This window comes from Chiloscyllium plagiosum, unplaced genomic scaffold (assembly GCF_037043375.1).
Source record: "Chiloscyllium plagiosum isolate Xiang-an unplaced genomic scaffold, Cpla_swu_hap1 HiC_scaffold_32, whole genome shotgun sequence".
NCBI classification, from domain to species: Eukaryota; Metazoa; Chordata; class Chondrichthyes; order Orectolobiformes; family Hemiscylliidae; genus Chiloscyllium; species Chiloscyllium plagiosum.
Genome location: NW_028270170.1, coordinates 45189318 through 45213710, shown reverse-complemented (window position 1 = coordinate 45213710; position 24393 = coordinate 45189318). Strand labels below are relative to the sequence as shown.

General features: G+C 40.9%; 1 protein-coding gene across 4 annotated transcripts in view; it reads right to left on the bottom strand.

Moving 5' to 3' along the window:
- kansl1b (KAT8 regulatory NSL complex subunit 1b) overlaps positions 1-24393 on the bottom strand; it is a 314956-nt gene that overhangs the window by 104705 nt on the left and 185858 nt on the right. For all 4 annotated transcript variants that reach the window (XM_043675343.2, XM_043675342.2, XM_043675346.2 and 1 more), the window contains one exon: positions 3685-3826. In XM_043675343.2, the coding sequence (XP_043531278.2) occupies positions 3685-3826 (142 nt within the window). The remainder of the gene's footprint in view (positions 1-3684; positions 3827-24393) is intronic.

The window sequence follows — 24393 nt, the reverse complement described above, 5'->3', positions numbered from 1 at the left end:
ATGCTGCCTGACCTGCTGCGCTTTTTCAGCAACACATTTTTCAACATAGATGGTTAAGTCCAGGAAAGGTAAAGAGGTAGGCAGGTAGTGCAAGAGTCTTCCGTGGCTATCCCCATTTCAAACAAGTATACTTTTTTAGAAAACATAGGGATGATGGATACTCAGGAGAAAGTGGTGCAAACAGCCAAGTTTTGGGTATCAAGGCTGGCTCTAATGCAATGAGAGGTACGTCGAGTTCCAAGAGATCAGTTGTGTAAGGAGCCTTTCTAGTTCGAGACACAGATAGATGTTTCAGTGGCCAGCAGCAAAACATCAGAATGGTGTGTTGCCTCCCTGGTGCTAGAATCAAGGATGTCTCAGAGAGGGTGCAGAATGTTCTCAAGGGGGAAGAGGGCCCAGCTGGAGGTCATTGTATACATTGGAACCGATGAAATAAGAAGGGAAAAGAATGAGGTTCTGAAAGAGTTAGGCAGGAAATTGAAAAGGAGATCCTCAAGAGTAGTAATATCTGGATTATTCCCAGTGCTGTAAGCAAGTGAGGATAGGAAAAGCAGGATAGAGCAGATGAATGCATGACTGAGGAGCTGGGGTATGGGAGAAGGATTCACATTTTTGGAGAATTGAAATCTCTTCTGGGATAGAAGTGAACCTGTACAAGAAGAACGGATTGCACCTGAATTGGAAAGGGACTAATATACTGGCTGGGAGATTTGGCACAACTGTTCAGGAGGATTTAAGCTAGTAAGGTTTTGTGGGGGGGTGGGGCAAGGATAACGAGGAAAGATAACAATCCAAGGCTGGTACAGTTGAGAAAAGAAAGAGTCAAATCGTCAGGGCAGGCAGGGACAAAGCAGAGAACAAGGTCGGACTGATTAATTAAATTGCTTTTTTTTTCAATGCAAGAGGCCTAACAGGGAAGGCAGATTAACTCAGGGCATGGTTCGGAATATGGGACTGGAATATCATTGCAATTAAAGAAACGTGGCTCAGGAATGGACAGGACTGGCAGTGTAATGTTCCAGGATACAAATGTCACAGGAAGGATAGAAAGGGAGGCAAGAGAGGATGGTGAGTGACGTTTTTGATAAGAGATAGCATTACAGTTGTACTGAGGGAGGATATTCCCAGAAATATATCCAGGGAAGTTATTTGGGTGGAACTGAGAAATAAGAAAGGGATGATCACCTTATTAGGATTATATTATAGACCCCCCCCCTCATAGTCAGAGGGAAATTGAGAAACAAATTTGCAAGGAGATCTCAGTTATCTGTAAGAATAATAGGGAGGTTATGGTAGGGGATTTTAACTTTCCAAACATAGACTGGGACTGCCATAGTGTTAAGGGTTTAGATGGAGAGGAATTTGTTTGGTGTGTCCAAGAAAATGTTTTGACTCAGTATGTGGATGTAGCTACGAGAGAAAGTGTAAAACTTGACCTACTCTTGGGAAATAAGGCAGGGTGGGTGACTGAGGAGTCAGTGGGGGAATACTTCTATTAGTTTTTTAAAAAGTGATAGAAAATGATAGACTGGATCTAAAAGTTGAAGTTCTAAATTGGAGGAAGGCTAATTTATGACAGTATTAGGCAAGAACTTTCAAAAGCTGATTGAGGGCAGATGTTTGCAGGTAAAGGGGCCGCTGGAAAATGGGAAGACTTCAGAAATGAGGTAACGAGAGTCCAGATTCAGTATATTCCTGTTAGGGTGAAAGGAAAGTTGTTCCTGAAAAGTCAAAATTTTTATTCTATCAAGATTTACAAATAATTCAACAATTCTTGGAAAACCAAACACAAACATCATGTTAAACATCACTTGAAATGGTGGAATGCAAACCAAACCACTGGGTTTAGTGTATCAGTATAAAAATACAATCAACAGGACCTGGTGAAGCATGCTGTAATCCTGTATGCAGTCCTGCATTGTTTATGTAGTAGAATATAGTAGCTAGAGCAATTTGGAGTTGCATCAATGAGGTCTGTGACCATGACTACTTCATGTTTCTGGCATATTAGTAAAATCGGAGTGGAAATACATGGAGATGAATCAAGATGGTACAGAACAAGAGGTTGTTCACTCTCTATCTAATTGATCCAATATCCCTGCACTTTTTCCTGTCAAATATTTAACCAATTCCCTTGCGAACCTTGGAATTGAACCTTATCTGATCACTCTTGCAAGAACTTGTTTGATAAACTTTACATCCCCATTATCTTATCTCCAGCTCTTTAATGAAATCCAAAATCTGCACCCTCTGAATCCTGATCCTTTGTTATGGTTTGCCTCATTTACTGTACCAAAACTGCATGTGACCTGTTCTCAGTCTTCATACCAAAATACCATCATTTTATTGCTTTTATTCACTGGAAGCTACATGTTCTAATATATAGGTTCCTGCTCTTTGCAGGCAGAAGTACAGACACAATTGCCTCTTTTAGTTCAACAAAATCGGTGGCTGTCATTTGTTCACTTATCACAGCAATGCACTGATCAGAGTCAACTTGCCAGATTTAAGTCCAACTTTTAACTGCCAATCATTAACTGATCAATTTTCTATGGCAACACCTTCTAATCAACAAGTCCACGAGTCAACCAATCATTATCTCTCCTGTGATATTAATGTCCGCCTGTCCAGACTATTGTTTCCATAATTTTCTTGATGTGAAGCTGAATGAGGGATTAACCTGACGGATAAAATCCCGTGTGTGGAACATTTGCAATCCTCCCATCCATTTCACATCACATCATACTCATCAATAATTGAAAATTCATGTCCAGAGCCTTCGACATTCCATGCTTAGTTCCCTCAGCAACCTATCATGCATACAGAAATAATTGCAGAGACCAATATCTCGTCACCAAGTCACCCTTTATTACATGTGGCTGTAGCCAGTCAGCTTGGAGTCCGTCCTGGAAGTGAGGAGATTCTGAATCTTCTGTTTATAACTATCTCACAGAGCTGATTGGACCAGGTTAACAACCCCAAACAAGGACCTCAGTCAATGAGATCCACTTGTTCCAATCACTACATATACTATGATACACTATGTGCCCTTTCTGCTTGGAAGGCTGCCAACCATTTGAGTGTCAGTCCAGTACCACCACCACCTTTATTGTGATACAATTGTCTTACTTTAAAAGACAGACAGACGACAAAATATTAATTTTGTAGCTCATCGACTGTCGAGCTTCAAGTTTTCCTTTCGGTGCATAATTGGTTTCACCATTTTTTTATTAATCTTTCATTTTTTGTATATTTGAAAATAAATACTTCTGAATTCCCATTTAGGTTGAACTGTCATCTATTCTCAAATCCACACTACCCAATCACAAATCTCTTTAGTTATCTCAAATTAGTATAATAACAATCTAACTCTATCCTATGCCACAAATTTGAAGGCTTTCCATGGCACATAAACCATTTTGCATACCCAATCATAAAAACATTGAGTTTTATTCATAATTACTGGACAACTGAGCATATAATAATCACTATACCTCAAGTACCATTATGCCTTTGACCTTGTTAGTCAAACCTAACCGTTGCTGATCAATTTTAATAAAGTTATTAAAAAGGTTCCACAGTTGGAGCTGTACACATTTGCAGACCATAGTATCAGAAAAAAACTGGGAATTTGAGCAACCTCATACACACACAGTGATTAGTTTTTTTTGCTGCTGCACTGACCTTATTGGCACGGATTTGTCGATAAATATCAGTCTGTTGTCGGATGCGATATTCTAAATCGGATACGTGAGCCTGCAGCCAGTTCCAACGACTCACAATAGCAGCTCGTTCAATTGCCCATCGCCATTCTGAACGTTGCCAACTGAGACAGAAAAATATATAAGAAATAAATTTAATGTATAGCAAATATCAGGCAGTTGAAAAGGATTAGGAAATACTCCATATCTGAGTGGCATATAGCACAAATGTTTCTCTGCATCAAATACTCATAATCCAAGGAACAAACTAAATATTTACAACCACAGGTGGTTGTTTGGCTTGCTGAATCTGCACTGGTTGACTTTTCGCTTGCGGCCAACTTTGTCAAAATTTCTTGTTCCTCTTGTCTAAAACGTAATGCTCCAATGTCAAAGATACTTCAGAATACGAATCCAAAATGAGCTAAACTAAGCTACAGAAAAACTTTGTAGATGACAGAAATAGAGAGAGATAACACTTAATAACTTGACAGATAGGAATTATATGAAATGTAGTGTTAGATGAAATGTTTTGGCATGAATGGACAGCAAATTAGAAAAGAAACAAAGGCCAAGAGACATAGAACTGGAAAAGTGACAGAGTAAGTCGATAAAACAACAACAGAATACCAAATTGGGATCAAGCTTTGAAGCAAGGAGTATAATAGCAGAGGCAAATGTCGTCACACATCACTGGCTATGCCACTGACAGAACACCGGGACCAGTTTGAGTCCCAACCTTAAATAGCCTTGATATAGATCAACAAATATGCACCATACATTATGTAATTTTGATACAAGTCTAGAGAAATTGTGGGTCTTTTCATTAAACCACATAACATTTTGTCCATTCATGCCAAAATATTTCATTTAACACTAAATTTCATACAATTCCTATCTGTCAAGTTACTAAGTATTATCTCTATTTCTGTCATCTGAAAATTAACATTTTACTTCACTGAGTTTCATTTCTTCTGATAAGGTTATCAGAAGATCTATTAGTTATTCAAGATTAGGAGGGGTAATGATACGTTAAATAGGAAAAGAAACTATTTCCGAAAGTTGGTGATTCAATAATTATAAAGCATCAAGTTAAAATTTCACCAACAAGAATGAACACAGAGATGAGAACAGCTTATGATTATAGAGATTATTTTCGAGTGGAATGTCATACCAAAGGTCATTACCCTGACAGGAAAAGCACACTGCAAATCAACTCTCATTATTCCACATATTGTTACAAATGTGAAACATAACGAAAGATTAAATTAGCTAAATTACCTGACTGCAACCACCTAGTTTTGCTAATAAACAATGAAGCAAAAAAATCACCACAAACTTATCTTCGCCATGTAGCAGAGCAGACTATTAATTACTACAGGGAGACAATCCTTTATTCGACATCCGGAAAGTTCCGAAGTTCAAAGGTTTTTTTTGAGAGGTTTTTTTCTCATTAACAAGGTTGTTTGGTGTGAAAACAGTTAAACCAAGTTGACACCCACTCGATGGGTGTCACTCAGATGCGATGTGGGGGGCAACACCAGCTGGCCTTGATTCTGTTTCAAGGCCCCATTTTACTCACTGAGTCATGCTCCTGCAGTAAGATTTCTACAAATTTCACCATCAAACGGTCACTTATTCTGAAATTTAAAAAATTCTGAATTCTGAAAACCAGTTGGTCTTGAGCATTTCAGATAAAGGACTGTGCAACTGTAATGTGCAAACATAAATTATATGCCTTCAAATCCAAACCTGCACACATTTGTTTCCAAATACAAGAGATAAATGGTTTTGCTGAAATAGTGTGGGTGGATTGCTGAAAGAGAATATATTTTATGGATTAAGATTCCGAACATAAAAGTGGAAGGGGGTGATTTTGTTTTCATACTTCTTCTCTGGCGATAGTCTGCTGATCACCAATTGCAACAATCCTCAACTTATTGTCTGGTCAGTTAAATCTAGGTCTTTGGATTGAGTTAGCATTTCTTCTTTTCAAAGTATTTCGTGCAGGATTGCTTCCAGTCGCAGAGGAACAGGGAGTGAGGGAGGTCTTGCTTGCTTGCAGGCTATGGAAGTCTAAATCTAATTGCTCCCTTGTCAGTTCTGAGAATCCTGTTACTCAAAACCAACTCATAAGCTGGAGCAAGGGTCTTTTCTTCCTTAACCCCATAGTTATCTGATGTCAAGTAGTCTCTCAAAAATATCGAATCAAGTTTTGCCAACAGTTACAAACTATTGTGTAACCTATGAGTGAACACTACACAATTCCACTTTTAGAGTCATAGAGATATATAGAATGGAAACAGACCCTTTTGGTCCAACTTGACCATGACGACCAGATATCCTAACCTGTCTAGTCCCATTTGCCAGCACTTAGCCCATGTCCCATTCACAGACACATCCAGAAGCCTTTTAAATCTTGTAATTATACCAACATCCATCACTTCCTTTGGCAGCTCATTCCATACACACAACAAACCCTGCATGAAAAAGTCGCCCCTTCTGTCACTTTGGGGAAAGACTTCTTCTGTTCATCCTATCCATGCCCTCATGATTTTATAAATCTCTATAAGGTCACACCTCAACCTCTGACGCTCCAGGGAAAACAGCCCCAGCCTACTCAGCCTCTTCCTGTAGCTCAAATCCACTCTTTCAAGTTTCATATGATCTTTCTGATAAGAGGAAGACCAGAATTGCACGCAATATTCCAATGTCCTGTACCGCCACAACATGACCTCCCAACTCCTATACTCAATGCTCTCACCAATAAAATAAAGCATACCAAATGCCTTCCTCACTATCCTATCCAGCTGCAACTCCACTTTCAAGGAACCTGCACTCCACGGTCTCTATATTCAGCAACACTCTTCAGGGCCTTACTGTTTAAGTATATGGGTCCTGCGCTGATCGGCCTTTCCAAAATATAGCACTTCATATTTACCTAAATTAAACCCCATCTGCCACTTCCCAGCTCACTGGCCCATCTGATCAAGATCCTGGTGTAATCTGAGGTAACCTTCTTCACTGTCCACTACACCCCCAATTTTGGTGTCATCTGCAAAATTACTAACTATACCTCCGATGTTCACATCCAAATTATTATATAAATGACGAAAAGCAATGGATCCAGCACCGATCCTTGTGGTACTCCACTGGTCACAGGTCTTTAGTCTGAAATGCAACCCTCCACCACTACCCTCTGTCTTCGACCTTCATGCCAGTTCTGTATCCAAACGGCTAGTTCTCCCTGTATCCCATGAAATCTAACCTTGCTAACTAGTCTCCCATGAGGATCCTTGTTGAATGCCTTACTGAAGTCCATATAGATCTTAACTACCGCTTTGCCCTCATCAATCCTCTTCACTACTTCTTCAAAGAAGTCAATCAAGTAAATGAGACATGACTTCCCACGCACAAAGCCTATCCCTAATCAGCCTTGACCTTTCCAATACATATAAACCCTGTCGCTCAGAATTCCTTCCAATAACTTGCCCACCGCCGATATCAGGTTCGCCAGTCTGTTCTCTGGCTTTTCCTTACCACCTTTCTTAAATAGTGGCACCATGTTAGCCAACCTCCAGTCTTCCTCACCTGTGACTATCGATAATACAAATACCTCAGCAGGGGACCCAGCAATTACTTCCCTGGCTTCTCTCATAATTCTAGGGTACACCTCATCTGGTCCTGGGGATTTATCCAACTTTAAGCATTTTAAGATATCCAGCAGTACCTCCTCTGTAATATGGACATTTTTTCAAGATTTCAGCATCTACTTCCCCACATTCTTTATCATCCATGCCCTTCTCCATGCAAAATACTCATTTAATGTCTCCATCATCTCCTCCTGTTCCACACATAGGCTAACTTGCTGATCTTTGAGAGGCCCTATTCTATTCCGAGTTACTCTTTTGTCCTTAATGTTTTTATAGAATCCCTTTGGATTCTCCTTAACTCTATTTGCCAATGCCGTCTCATGTCTCTTTTTTGCCATCCTGGTTTCCCTCTTAAAATACTCCTACTGCCTTTAAACTCTAAGGATTCACTCAATCTCTGCTGGCTGTATTTGACATATGCTTCTTTCTTTTTTCTTATCCAAAATCTCAATTTCTCTAGCCATCCAGCATTCCCCATACCTACCAGCCTTGCCTTACACCCTAACAGGAATATAGTGTCTCTGGACTCTTGTTATCTCATTTTGGAAGTTAAAACTAATTAATTCTCTGCAACACAACAGTCCAAACTTACAGATGCCAATTTATATTTCAAATAAAACACATGCAGGACTTTGCACTTAGTGTGCAAGCAAAACCCATAGCAACATTAAAAATGTAAATGGAGAAGTGTTAAAACAGTTATACTTTAAAATGAAGGGGCAACGAAACTGGATAAGGGAGACTCCTCTGTCAGAGAGCTCCAATAAGGATGGCATCCTTTTGGGATATCTTAGCTATTTAAAAGCTATGTCTGAACTCAGTCCAATTCCTCTTTTAATTTGTTTACGAGATGCAAGTTCTCTGGCTCAGCCAGCATTTTTGCTCATCTCTGATTCAGAAGGACATTTTATGCAGGAAGGAGACAGCAGGAAAATTTAAACATAAAAAACTAAGGTATGTTCAGTGAGTGAAACTTATTCATGTTGATAGATTATTCAGCAAATTCTTGGATCTCAGCCATACCTCAGAGATGCAAACCATTTCCAGACACGGAAAGGTGTCAAATATTCGCACCTAATGGACATTATGTCGTGATCCACTATGTACTCTTAAAATGTGCGATGCTAAGAATTAGAAAAGTCAGAACAGAAAGATATTAAACTCATTCTGGTCAAAAAATCTTTTCTTGCAGTTTATACTCTTTTCAGTTTTGCAATTCTCACATCATTTCCTGCTTTATCAGAGAGTGATCAAATTCCAGTTGCAGTTGGTGGCAGTCAATTTCACAGGTGAAGACCGTAAATTTCAGAAGAGGTAAATTACAGACTCAGCATTTCAATTTATCAAAATGACTTAGAAATAAAAAGGAACATCAGCTAAACTCCCAATTATAAATACTATATCATTAACTCAAAGACAGAACACAACATTAACACTAGAAAACGTACACAACTGAGGGATGTCTTTGCCGCATTGCTAATTTTAGTAAAAATATTAACACAGAAACTCAGTTCCTTTTGCTACCAGTCAGGATGCTAAAATGGTTCACACACAATACCTATTGTGTGCACATAAATAACAACTTGAGAGAGGAAAACAATTTAGAAATGACAGCACATTTTCTTCAGCATATGCGACTGATTTTCTCAAGTACGAAAGCAGGCTATCTGTTCTCTATTTTGTTATAGACCCGAGAAGTGACGTAACAGTAGCTGGGCAAATTGTTGTCTTCCTTTTCTCCAAAGGAAGAGGTTTCAGTATACCAGTATCATACTAGAATGGTTCAGGATTATACACTCATGAATATGATTCAGAACAAATCCAAGAATCTAATTAATTCAAATGAACTGTAAAGTTTACTGGCCAGGGTATTGGATGACAGTCAGCACGTTCTTGATGTGAGTCATCAAAAAGGCAACTGAAGTATGAAAAATTGAGTAGCCAATTAAGTCACTGAAAGAGTTAACCTTAAAGCTTCCCAGTTAAAAGATATTACAATAAATCTGGAGATGAAATAGCAATCATATAATCCTGTCACAAATAGTCTGCTAACATCCTATTAAATGTAGGAAAAGGACATGAGTCCAGATCTTTGAGGTAAGCATTACTGGAATAGTTCTGGACAACATGGACAATTAGTCACTTTTGGAAGAAAGTGAGGACTGCAGATGCAGGAGATTAGAGTTGAAAAGCACAGCAAGTCAGGCAGCATCTGAACAGCAGGAAAATAGATGTTTCAGGCCTAAGCCCTTATGCCTGAAATGTCAATTCTCCTGCTCTTCGGATGCTGCCTGACCTGCTGTGCTTTTCCAGCACCACACTCTCAAATTAGTCACATGTGTTTAAAGCAATCCATTCACCTTTTCAAAAGACATATCAGACGTTTAATGCCAAAGGGTCTAAACAATGACTTGATTGCATACTTGTACAAGGATGAGATTTCATTCTGTTTAAGTTATTTGATCACAGGATGTGGGCGAACTGAATCGGCATTTATTACTCATCCCCAGTTGCCCCGGAGAAGGCTGTGGTGCACTGCATTCTTAATCTCCCTCAGGCCTTGGGATGACACTACTGTTAGGAAAGAGGTTCCTTGATTTTGACTAAGCAACAATGAATGAACATTGACATAGTTCCAAGTCAAGGTGGTGTGGCTTGGAGGGGAGCTTGCCGCTGGTGGTGCTCCAATGCATCAGTTGCCCTTGTCCTTCTAGATGACTGGTGGTGTTGGAGTATCCAATATGTGCTTGATTGGTAGAGGACAACATTGGGAAGACAGGAGAGGAGTTCTTTTTGCTGCAGTATTCTTGGTCTCCAACTTCCTCTTTTAGCCATAACTGGTTTAGTTTAGTTTCTGCTCAATGGTAGTCCCCATGATGTTAAAAGCTGGGCATTCAGAAATGGAAATATCACTGAAAATCAAAAGGTAATGGCTGGATTCTCCCTTACTAGACAATATCAATTCTAGGGTTTTGTGGAGTGTGAATATGTTTTGCCATGTCAGCCCCAGCCTGGATGTTATCCAGTTCTTGCTCCATAACAATACAGGCTGCATCAGAATCTGAGGAATTGTAAAATAGTGCCGAATTGTGCAATATTAGCATACATGCCGCTGCAGACCATATGATGGAGGGAAGACCATTGAAGCAGGTGAAATGGTTGGATCCATGACCTATTGAGGAATTGCTGAAGAGACATCCTGAAGCTGGTTAGGTATGACCCCAAACAACAGAGTCCCATGCCACTCTTCCTGATACCACACAATTCCAGCTTTCCAAGTTTTGCTTTTATATCACTTTTATATTTTATTTTCTAAAAGCTACACACAATATGAGGGAATTATGTAGCTGAGCTGGAGTGGAAGGTAGTTGCAATTCCCTATCTTTAAGTGGCAACATGAATCAACAGTCATGAGTTATGCTTCCAATTCGCTCTGACAGACAGACAATACTTCAACCCATCCAAGTCACTGTTGCATTTTCATCTTCAGAAATGGAGCAATAAATTTCTCCATTAACAAAGCCAAAGTCATAGTCAACTTCTACCCAATGTCTTTTTCTCCTCTTGCATAAAAACTTGGCATTCTGGTATTTGCTTGGTGAGTGAGAGATGAAATGTTTTCGCAACATGGCTGGCAAATGCAGTTTTGTGGCATGCACACTTTGCACAGTGGAGTACATCAACTCTACTCTGCAAACAAATGAACACACCACAGTGAAGCAGTCCCGTTTGAAGTGGAGCAACGAGGTGCAAGACAAGTGGATGGAGTTCTGGCCATGTGACGATGTAGGAACAATTGGTCACTTCCTCATGAGTTATATGATTAAGTCAAGTGACATATTTTACAACCATGACGGAAGGTGGAAAAGGTTTTCATAATGATGGTCATGAGAACATGAAATGTTTTATCCTGGATAAAGGAAACATGTAACAAGGGAACTGAAGAAATATTTGAACAGGGGAAAGGGATCAAGAACAGACAACTCCAGTGTTTAAGCTAACAAACCATTTTTTAAAACACACATGGAACAACTTGCATGGATGTGTTAATGACACTTCTGCTGTCATTGCATTCTGAGGTGGGACCTTCTGATGTCGGAGGTGGGCCACTGTACCACAAGATCTTAAAAACTGACAACTAACGTGCAAGTAATTTTTCGGATTATATAAACAAGCCACACTACGAGCCAATTGGAAATCTACCAATTTCATTTGGAGCCTAAATCATATGATACAGGAACAGAAAAACACAGTTAAAGGCAAAGGAATGCACTTGATTGGCATTGACCTACCACCTTCAACATTCACTTCCTCCACCACTGTTGCAGCAGTGCACACCAAGATACACACCATGACACTCCTCCAACGGTATTTTCTTAAATCCACAAACTCTACTGTGTACGACAAGGGAAATGTTCCCCTCTAAACATGTACAATTCCAACTTGGAACTATTTATATTCCTTTTCCAATACTGTTCCCAAGCCAAAATCCTCAAGTTCCCTTCCTTAAAGCACTGTGGGTTTTACTTTATTCTAAGGACTGTAGTAGTTCAAGGCAATGGCTCATCAGCCCTTCTAATAAGCCATGCGAACAGGCAACAAATACCTACCTACCAAGCAACACCCACACACCATCTGATTTCAGCAACATGTTGCTGGTTATTGCAGAACCTAGATATGCAAAGCTAAGCACAAGCTGCATCATCACAATGCCAATATTGATACACAGCAGCATGGGAATGTACTTGAATATGGAATCTTGAGGCTGGTGGTCAAACCAAACTTTACATATTGAAGAGTACGGCCATTTGATGCTCAAAGTATTCTTTGATATGGAATGCCAGTATGTCATTTTCAACATCAAACAACTCTATGACTTGGTGCACTATCAGCTTTTGACCTAGGAGAGCAAGGGTGAATTAACAGTTCTAACAAAGGGTTATTGGACTTCTAACATTAATTCTATTGTTCTCTTCACAAATGCTTCCAGACTTCCAGAGTTCTCATTTTCTAATTTTGTTTCAAGTTTACAACATCACTTGGGAAACAAGATAGGGCAAGTGACTGAGGTGGTACTGGGGGAGAACTTTGGGACCAATTACCATAATTCTATTAGTTTTAAAAAGCCAAGGAAAAAGAGTGTTCTGATCAATAAATTAAAATTCTAAATTGGGCCAAGGCTAATTTTGATGATATCAGACAGGAATGTTCAAAAGTTCATCATGGGAGGCTGTTATCAGGTAAAGGGTCTTCTGGCAAGTGAGAGACTTTCAAAAGTGAGATGTGAGTTTAGGGCCAGCTTGCTCCTTAGTGTGAGGGCAAAGACTGGTAGGAGTAGGGAACACTGGATGACTAGAAGAAGGAGACATATATAATGCATAGGCAGCTGGAATCAAGTGAATACCTTGAGGAGTATGGGGGTGTAGGAGTTCATTTAAGAGGGAAATAAGGAGGGCACAAAGAGGACATGAGATAGCTTTGGCAGATACGGTAACGGAGAATCCAAGGAGACTCTACTCTATTAATACTTTAAGGGCAAAAGACGATGTGGGGAGAGAATAGGGTCATTAAAGATCAATGAGATCGCCAATGTGTGCAGCCACAGGAGATAGGTGAGATCCCAAATGAATTTTTCGCATCAATATGGTGGAGAAAGACATGGAAGCTAAGGAACCCTGGGAAATAAACAGCGATGGCTTGAAAAAGAGTCCATATCACAGAAGAGATGGGGCACAATGCCTTAAAATACACAAAAGTGTATAAATTCCTGAGGCCAGATCAAGTGTATCCCGACACACAGTGGGAAGCTGGGAAAGAAGCTGTGGGACCCTTAGCAGAGATATTTAGATCATTGACAGCCATGGGTGAGGGGCAGAAGATGCTGCCATTATTTAATGCTGTGCCATTATTTAAGAAAGGCTGCAAAGAAAAGACAGGGAACTACAAACTGGTGAGTGGTAATTAGGTTGTTGGAGGAGATTTTGACAGGATCGTCATGCATTTGGAAAGGCAAGAATTGATTAGGGATCATCAGCATGGCTTTATGTGTGGGAAATCATGTCTCACAAACTTGCGTGAGTTTTTTTGAAGAGGTGACTAAGAAGATAAATGAAGGTAGAGTGGTAGATGTTGCATACATGGACTTTAACAAGATGTTCGACATGGTTCCGTAATGTAGACAGCTTAGTAAAGTTAGATCACATGGGATCCAGAGAGATCTAGCGTAGGAGGCTAAGGGGTGAACTTAGAGGTTTATAAAATTATGAGAAGCATAGATAAAGTTAATTGCCAAAGGTCTTTTCCCCATAGTAGGGGAGTCCAAAGCTTGAAGTCATGGTTTACGGTGAGAGGGGCAAGAATTAAAAGGGAGTTGAGAAGCAACCTTTGCATACAGAGGGTGGTGTGGATATGGAACGAGCTGCCAGAGGAAGTGGTAGAGATGAATACAATTACAATATTTAAGACATTTGGATGAGGACATGGACAGGAAAGGTTGAAGAGGCCAAACGCAAGCAAATGGGACAAGTTCAGTTTCGGAAACCTGGTCAGCATGGATATGTTGAGCCGAAGGGCTATGACTCTATCAACAGTTTTTAAGTCTTATTTGAGAGTCATATAGCATAGTCACGGCACATCATGTCTACACTGACCCACAAACACCAAACTATACTAATTCTGTTTACCTGCACTTGGTTCATTGCCTACTATGGCCTGACTTTTAAGTACACATCTAGATGCTTCTTCAATATTAGAGAGTGTAACTGCCTTGACCACTGTGTCAGGCAGCACATTCCATATATCTACCACTCGCCAGGTGAAAATCTTTTTCCCTCAGATCTCTTCTAATCCACTTAGCCTTCACCTTAAATTTTTGCCCTCTGGTCTTGGACATGTCTGCCATGGCAAACAAGATTTGAACAAACAATTTCCCCCGTGTCTCTCAATTTTGCATACCTTATTCAGATCCCTCTTCAGCCTCCTCTGCTCCAAGAAATATAAACTCAATCTCTCCTCATAATTGAGTTTTTCCATCTCAGGCAACATCCTGATGAACCTCCTCTTGACCCTCTACAGTGCAATTACATCCTTCCAATGTGCGGCGACTCGAACTGCACACATTGTTCCACCTGTGGTCTAACTAATACTTTATCAATTTGTAACAAGGCTTCATTTCTCCTAAAATCTATGTCCTCGCTTATGAAAGCAAGCATCCCATATGTCTCCTTCACCAGCCTGTCTACCTATGATGACATGTTCAGGACACACCAAGGCCCCTTTTCTCCTCAGTACACCTGAGAGCCTGACAATTCAACTGGATATCATTCGCCTTTATAGGACTCCCAAAATGCATTGCATCACACATCAGAATGAAATTTCTTCTGGCATTGCTCTGCCCAATTTATCAAATGATCAATTAGACTGAGGCCATCCTCCTCACAATCAACACCGTTACCAATTTTCAGGTCATAATCAACAATTTTCTGCCAGTTCAACTTTGTACATATCCATAAAACATATGACAGCAAACAGAATACCAAAAGGGGCCACTATCGGAACACTGGCTTGCAACGAGCATGTTTTGTGGAATCACTAAATGACAAATGACAGCATTTCCGTTTATGAGCACATCTTCCCAAATTCTTGTGTGAAGCCCACAAGTGCTTTCCCCCCAAATCAGTGTAAATAAACCTTCAATTCATAACCCCTGCTCCTAAAGTGCATCCATACATTTGTTGCACCGTGTTATAATCCTCGTATGCCTGCTTCACTCGCCCTCTCAATATGCATTCCTGAGGCATTCTCCGAGTCCATTTGCAGCAACATAGAACATAGAAGAATACAGCGCAGTACAGGCCCTTCGGCCCGCGATGTTGCGCCGATCCAAGCCCACCTAACCTACACTAGCCCACTATCCTCCATATGCCTATCCAATGCCCGCTTAAATGCCCATAATGAGGGAGAGTCCACCACTGCTACTGGCAGGGCATTCCATGAACTCACGACTCGCTGAGTAAAGAACTTACCCCTAACACCTGTCCTATACCTACCCCCCCTTAATTTAAAGCTATGCCCCTTCGTAATAGCTGACTCCATACGTGGAAAAAGATTCTCACTGTCGACCCTATCTAAACCCTTAATCTTCTTGTACACCTCTATCAAGTCACCCCTAAACCTTCTTTTCTCCAATGAAAACAACCCCAAGTGCCTCAGCCTTTCCTCATACGATCTTTCTACCATACCAGGCAACATCCTGGTAAACCTCCTCTGCACCCGTTCCAGTGCCTCCACATCCTTCCTATAGTATGGCGACCAAAACTGCACACAATACTCCAGATGCGGCCGCACCAGAGTCTTATATAACTGCAACATGACCTCAGGACTCCGGAACTCTATTCCTCTACCAATAGAAGCCAGTACGCCATATGCCTTCTTCACCGCACTATTTACCTGGGTGGTAACTTTCAAAGATCTGTGTACATGGACACCAAGATCCCTCTGCTCATCCACACTACCAAGTATCTGACCATTAGCCCAGTACCCCATCTTTTTGTTACTCTTACCAAAGTGAATCACCTCACACTTAGCTACATTGAACTCCATTTGCCACCTTTCTGCCCAGTTCTGCAGCTTATCTATATCCCGCTGTAACCTGACACATCCTTCCTCACTGTCTACAACTCCTCCGACCTTCGTATCATCCGCAAACTTGCTCACCCAACCTTCTAACCCCTCCTCCAGGTCATTTATAAAAGTGACAAACAGCAATGGTCCCAAAACAGATCCTTGCGGAACACCGCTAGTGACGGCACTCCAAGATGAACCTTTGCCATCAACTACTACCCTCTGTCTTCTTCCAGCCAGCCAACTCCTAATCCAAACCTCCAACTCACCCTCAATGCCATACCTCCGTATTTTTTGCAGTAGTCTACCATGGGGAACCTTATCAAACGCCTTACTAAAATCCATATACACATCTACCGCTTTCCCCTCGTCCACCTCCTTAGTCACCTTCTCAAAGAATTCAATAAGGTTTGTGAGGCACGACCTGCCCTTCACAAAACCATGCTGACTATCCTTGATCACATTATTCCTATCCAGATGTTCATAAATCCTATCCCTTACAATTCTCTCTAAGATTTTGCCCACAACAGAAGTGAGACTCACCGGCCTATAGTTACTAGGGTTATCCCTACTCCCCTTCTTGAACAAGGGAACCACATTTGCTAGCCTCCAATCTTCTGGCACTACTCCTGTAGACAACGAGGACATAAAAATCAAGGCCAATGGCTCTGCAATCTCCTCCCTTGCTTCCCAGAGAATCCTAGGATAAATGCCATCAGGCCCAGGGGACTAATCTATTTTCACCCTTTCCAGAATTTCCAACATCTCTTCTCTACATACCTCAAAGCCATCCATTCTACTTAATTGTGACTCAGTATTCACATCGACAACAATGTCCTGTTCCTGAGTGAATACTGATGAAAAGTATTCATTCAGTGTCTCCCCAATCTCTTCAGCCTCCACACGCAACTTCCCACTACTATCCTTGACTGGACCTATTCCTATCCTAGTCATTCTTTTATTCCTGACATACCTATAGAAAGCCTTAGGGTTTTCCCTTATCCTACCAACTAAGGACCTTTCATGTCCCCTCCTTGCTGCTCTTAGCTCTCTCTTCAGGTCCTTCCTGGCTACCTTATAACTCTCAATCGCCCCAATTGAACCTTCACGCCTCATCTTTACATAGGCCGCCCTCTTCCATTTAACAAGGGATTCCAATTCCTTATTAAACCAAGGCTCCCTCACACGACCCTTTCCTCCCTGCCTGACGGGTACATACTTATCAAGGACACTCAATAGTTGCTCCTTGAACAAGCTCCACATATCAATTACACCCTTGCCTTGAAGCTTACATTTCCAAGCCACACATCCTAAGTCATACCTCACCGCATCATAATTTCCCTGCCCCCAGCTATAACTCTTGCCCTGTAGTGCACACTTATCCCTCTCCATCACTAGAGTAAAAGTCACCGAATTGTGGTCACTGTCCCCAAAGTGCTCACCTACCTCTAATTCTAACACCTGGCCTGGTTCGTTACCCAGAACCAGTATGGCCTCACCTCTTGTTGGCCTATCTACATATTGTGTCAGGAAACCCTCCTGCACACATTGGACAAACACTGACCCATCTAACGAACTTGAGCTATAGCTTTCCCAATCAATATCAGGAAAGTTAAAGTCCCCCATAACAACCACCCAATTACTTTCACTCTTCTCTTGAATCATCCTCGCAATCCTTTCTTCTACGTTTCTAGGACTATTAGGGGGCCTGTAAAAAACTCCTAACAGGGTGAGCTCACCTTTCCTATTCCTAACCTCAGCCCAAACTACCTCAGATGGCGAGTCTTCATCCATCGTCCTTTCCACAGCTGTAATACTATCTTTGACAAGCAATGCCACACCTCCCCCTCTTTTACCTCCACGTCTGACCCTACTAAAACATTTAAATCCTGGGACCTGCAACAGCCAATCCTGTCCCTGAACTACCCATGTCTCTGTAATAGCCACAACATCAAAGTCCCAGGTACCAACCCACGCTGCAAGTTCACCTACCTTATTTCGTATACATCTTGCATTGAATCGTATATTTCTTGCATCCAAGGCTCTTAATCCTCTTTGATACCTTTCTCTTGCTCTACCTGTTCAATCCCACTGTCCTTATTCCATATTCCCAGTTCTCCTTACTATCTACTCCTCACTATTTTTCCCTTTCCTGCACCCCCACCAATCTCCACCCCATTTTTCTCAGAGTTTGTAATCCCATTTGAGATAACAGTTGGAACAGTCAAACTATGTTGCTCTCACCCCAGTTCAAGAACAACTGCATTACATTCTTTGCTTTTTTCTGAATTCAAATTAGTCCCTCTTGAGATCATCTCTAAACTAAATGAACGAATATCTATAAACTTCAAAGTGGTTCAGCTTAGTGTGAATGCATGGTATGATAAAGTACCATCTCTCTGTCGTCCCGTTTCCCCCTCAGTTGAAGCAAAACACTCAGAGGCACAGTGTAGTTTTGCCTCCTTCATGTTTATTCCCGGCCCTGGAGGGAGAGAGAACGATTACCCATGGGCACAGAGACGTGTTCACTGTCTTCTCTGGAACAGCAGTTTCTCAATTAACTATATAGTAATTTTACAGGGAGGAGCATCCAGATAAGGCAACATACATATTGATTGAGTGACCGTTACAATCAGCAAGTGTAAGGAGTAAAGATTAAGCCATCTGCTGTTTCACAATGAATAACTGACTTCACATAATGAATACTTTTTACCTTGTTAAACAGACCGCACATACTGAGTGCTTCCAATATTGTTAGAAGGTTCTACATAATGACCTTTCCACCTTGTTAACCCATTACCCTTGTCTCCAGCACCCCATCGTTAGCTGTAAATTGTTATATGATCTGAGTCATGCTCAGCTGAACCTCGTTTCACAAAACTCAGAACTTAACTCTTTCCCTGCCTGCTTATACCCTGTACACATTCTCATCTCGATCTCTAAAAGTTAACCCCTCAAACAAGACGCTGACTTTTTCCATGAGCTTTCACATTTAACATGAAAGATCATACCAGCTTTAAAGAAAACTATCACGTACGCTACATCATGCCCAGTTCATCACCAACCATCTGGCATTAAAATGCAAAGTACAATTTCAATATTTTAATATGTAGAGTGGTTACTTAACTAAGATGTAAATAATCAGCTCCAGATTGCTCAGTCACTAGTAAATATATTGTTCAGTACTCAGCTGCTTCTGGAGAAAATCAGCCATCAAGCACGCTTGGAAATTGAGTACACCACATCCAAGCTATTTGAAACGAGTGGTTATACTCTTATTTCTCTTATGGAGAACCTGCTTGGGTTTTAAAAAAAAGACTTGTCAAAATTCCAATAACCCAGTAGTGACAGAAATAAGAATACAATTCTGCTTGCCTCTGTGCAAACAATCTATTTTATTTCTCTCGGACAAAGCAACTGAAGATAAGCTGCTTGTAGCATGATAACAAAGGTCAACAAGGGAACAGAGAACAAGGTAAATGACTACTGTAATATTATTTTATGGCCAATGGTAATTATTTTCCCCAGCCAACTGAAACCACCAGTAAACAGACAACACAGATAATAACAGATGGTACAGAAATGAAGAATCTTTCCTGTTACTGAGCAATTTAAAAACATTATGCATCAGATCCCAAATCAACAGCACTTGCGTTTACACAGCATTTTTGTGGAACAGTGTGAGGTGCTACCAAACAGCAATTAAAAACTGGGTGCCTGACAGAAGATTAAATACGATAACCTGAAGTTTGATCAAAGGACAGCAATTATTCAATCCCAGTCAGAACATCAGAGTTTGAAGAGAGCACTGTATGGGCATTTAACTAACAGTTAAGGAAAGGCCAGATCAAAGGTTAAAAACACAGGGAACCATATTCAATGTAGATCCGATAGGACCAGGGTGATGGTCAATAAGATCATTATGAGTAATTTAATTTAGGATCAGCCGAAGTTTGGGGGAAATAAGATAGGAGGCTGGACGGGAGACTACTCAAGTAGTCATGTCTATAGTTGACAAACAGCATGGGGATGATGGTGTCAGTATCAGATAGGCTGAGGTAGGGATTGACCACATGGGCCCTGCCTCCTCATACAGGTCGTTCTGCTATAAAGGGATAGTTGCGTTCCTCTGCAACCCCACGCTATGGAAAATTGCGGTGTACAAGAGCTCAATGGAAAACTGCCAAACCTGTTATTCAAACAGCTTCCACAACTCATCAATCATGTTAGAGCCAATTCCTGTTAACAAAACACATGTTATACCAGAACAACCTGTATTAAAATCTGAGTCTTGAATGGTTCATAGCAAGCAGCTCAGGGTCCACATCAACAAACTCAGATCTACTTAAAGTAAAACAACCCAAAATCATGAAGCACACAAGGATGAACGTCAGGAAAATAACATCAGTAGTGAACAGTAGTTTATATATCTCACACAGACTACATCTTGAGAATAGTCAGGCAACTTGTATATTGTTCAAGATCCATGATGAACAGAAAAAAAAAGCTATTCAGGGAGGTGGCGAGGCTGAGTTGGATGCCCTACAGTTCACCATTCCATGCAGAGTGCTCAAAGTGAGGGTTAGAATGAAATATTAAGGGGTCAATTTGCTCTGCTAACCTGCAGGAAAGTGGATGGCCCGAGGTTAGCGTGGTAAGCCTCTGTCTTCGGGTGTACGTTTCTGTTTCACAGGTAGAATGTAAGGAATTTACATTCCCATCCCTTGACATTCAGAGCCATTTGCATGGACATTTCCTAATTATTCAGACTGGTAATTTATATTACCATCTCCAATTCAGAATCAATAAGAACATAGCAATTAAAATTCTGACCATATTCTGTAGTTAAAAAAAAATTCACATCAGATGTGGCTATCTCGGCATGGATTTACATTGTTTCTGGAAATGGTGTGATCACTACATTGTGTCTTGAGTGGCATGTGACTGTAGGGAATGGCTGGGGTTCGGCAAGTGGGCGTTTCTGACTGTAATGTGAAACTCTTGTACTATAAAAGAAGAACTGTTTCATTTGCTCAGAGAGATCTTTGACATGGCTCCAAAAACCCTGTTAAGTGTGTTAAGGGTTATTCCAGAAAGCTTGTACTTGCTTAATAAAATTTTGTTGGTCTCAAAAGTTGGCGTATTACAGTTGCATCAAGTGTGTAAGAATTTCATGAAAAAGAATTCAACAAGAACACTCCAATGGGTTCATGGGATGAGTAATTCAGGCTATATACTCAGAAGCAACTTGGGTTCAGACAGAGATTTGATAACCATGGTCTTCCTCTTATAGGGAAACTTGAAAGGTTTCAGAAAAGATTTTACAAGGATATTGTCAGGTTTGTAGGGTTTGAGCTACAGGGAGAGGCTGAATAGGCTGGGGCAATTTTCCCTGGAGTGTTGGAGGCCGAGGGGTAACCTTATAGAGGTTTAAAATATCATGAGGGGCATGGATAGGGTGAATAGACAATTTCTTTTCCCTGGGGTGGCAGGAACTAGACGGCAGAGGTTTAGGGTGAAAGGGGAAAGATTTAAAAAGGACTTAAGGGGCAATGTTTTCATGCAGAGGGTGGTGCATGTATGGTATGAACTGCCAGTGCAGCTGGTACAATTACAACATTTAAAAGGCATCTGGATGGGTATATGAATAGGAAAGATTTAAGAGGGATATGGGCCAAGTGCTGGCAAATGAGACTCGATTAATTTAGGATATCTGGTTGGCATGGACGGGTTGGACCGAAGGGTCTGTTTCCATGACTCTAACAGAGCTTTCAACACCTGCATCCTTGCTGTGTAAATCTCATGGCTCTCAATAACTCTTCCTTTACTCATTTAAGTTTCATACAAGCTTGTTGAAGAGGAGAGTTTGGATTACACCACTAAGCACTAGCACATGAGAAAGACAACAGAGAATGGAATAAATAAACAGCAAAACAAACAGCTACTCTGACCACCATAGTGGCAACAGTACATTCATGCCTGTAGAAAATCAGCTAATGGCAAAATAAATGGATAATTTTTAGAATTGCAACTTCAAATAGGGTGCCACAGAAATCAGTGCTGGGTCACAATTAATTATAATCTATATCAATGACTTATATTATGGCAGTACTCCCTAAATTTTACTTCTACATTGTGACCCCATTTTAAAGGCTTGAAAACTGTTGTGAGGCTTGCAAGAGTACAGGACTTGTCCTTTTGAGGGCAACTGTTATAACTCAGTCAGAGATCTGCTGCTGCTACTGCTGCTGCCTTGGGTGCTCGTGACCCCACCTGAAGTCCCAAGCCCAAATTTGGGAAGCCCTGTTTGAAGGGATAGTCTGTGCAACAGCCAGAAATAATAAATATGAAGATTGGCAGAGAACCAAATAATAAGTAAATGAAGAGCCTGTAAAAGAATCTTAGGACAAGTGAGCAGGCTAACATTTGGTAAAGGTTGTTTTGTTTGTAAGAGAGTCACAAAGTGAGAATCTGTGTTGGTACAGTTGAGGAACTGTAAAAGACTGCCCTAATGGGAATTATGGATAGGCCTCCGAGCAAGAGTGAGGATGTGAGAGAGAAAATGGTCAAAAATCACACATTACCAGGTTATAGTCCAACAGGTTTATTTGGAAGCATTAGCTTTTGGAGCGCTGCTTTTTCATCAGGCACAGCCACCTGATGAAGGGGCAGTGCTCCGAAAGCCAGCACTTCCAAATAAACTGGTTGGACTATAACCTGGTGTTGTGTGATTTGTAAGTTTGTTCACCCCAGTCTAACACCAGGTCGTTCACATTAGAGAGAGAAAATAAACCAAGAGATAGAAAAGGCATACAAGAAAGACATTATTACAATAATCATGGTGGGGGACTCATTGAAATTTACACAATATTGAGGGGGCTGAATGGAGCAGAAAAGTCGTTTCTACCAGTAGGAGAGGCTAGGACCCAAAAGCACGGCCTCAGAGTAAGTAGACAATGCTTTAGATAAAGAGGAACTCCTTCAGCCTGACGGTGCAAAAGAACTCATTGCTGCAGAAGGCTGTGGAGGTCAAGTAATTGAGTGTATTTAAGACAGAGATAGATAGATTCTTGATTAGTAAGGGGATCCAGGGTTACAGGAAGAATGCAGTAGGATAGATTTGAGAAACGTATTAGCCATAAATCAAGTAGTGTTGCAGACTTGATGGGCTGAACAGCCTAATTCTGTTCCCACATCTTGTAGCCTAAATGGAAAAAGGGCGATGATTTAATTGAAAGAATAAAAAAAAGGTAGAATTCTACTTCAAAGCAGAGAGGCTGCAAAGAGTTCTGATACAAAGGGATCTGATGGTCTAATAAGGAAGGGACAAATTCTTTGTTGCATGTCTTCATTGCAAGGAGGAATGGGCTGAAGAATTGGAGAACTACAGTCAGAATTTAACATCGAAAAAGGGTATGTATGGCCTATTTGTACCTATTTCAGTCAAAATGCACTGATCTACCCTCGTCTCTATCCCTAATCAGATTCCTGATGAAGGGTTTATGCCCGAAATGTCTATTCTCCTGCTATTTGGATGCTACCTAACCTGCTATGCTTTTCCAGCGCCACACTCTCGAATCTGATCTCCAGCATTTGCAGTCCTCACTTTCTCCTAATCTCTATTCCAGCAGTCAGGCCATAGCCTTGATTGTTCTGGTGTTTCCAGGTTTCTTATCTAAACATGTAAGTGTCATGATGGCTTCTGCCTCGACTAACTTCTCCAGCATTGAGTTCCACTTATCCTGAGTGAAAAAAAACACTTCCTTAATTTCCTCCCAACCGTCTGCTCCTTCTCTTAAATTCATGCCTTCTGATTACTGACATCATGACTGGGGAAGGTTTCTTCCCATCTATGCCCCTCAATTTTGTAGACCTCAATCAAATATTCCACACCTCATTCCACCCTGAGCCTTCTCCTAACTAAGAAAACAACCTTTACCAATCCAGTTCCTTTTGATGGCAAAAAGGTTCCAACCCAGGCAACATCCCAGTGAATCTCCTCTGTACCTGATCTCGTGCAATCACATCTTTGCAAATGTGTGGCGAATTGAACTGCACTGTATTCTAGCTCTGACCTAATTAATGTCTTATACAGTTCCACCATAACCGCCCTGCTCTGATGTTCAAACGCCATGACAAATAAAAGCAAGTATCCCACAAGCTTTCTTAACTGTCGTATCCACTTGCCTTCAACCATCTATGGATATGCATACCAAGGTGTCTCTGATTCCGTGTAGCTTCCAGGATCCTACCATTCACCATTTACTCCCTTGCCCTGTTAGACCTTCCAAAATGCAATTACTCTTACTTGGCAGGATTAAACTTCGGTCTGTTATCGTTTTGACTATCTGACCAGCCTGCACATATCGTCCCAAAATCAAAGGCTTTCCTCCTCACTATTTATAACACCACTAATT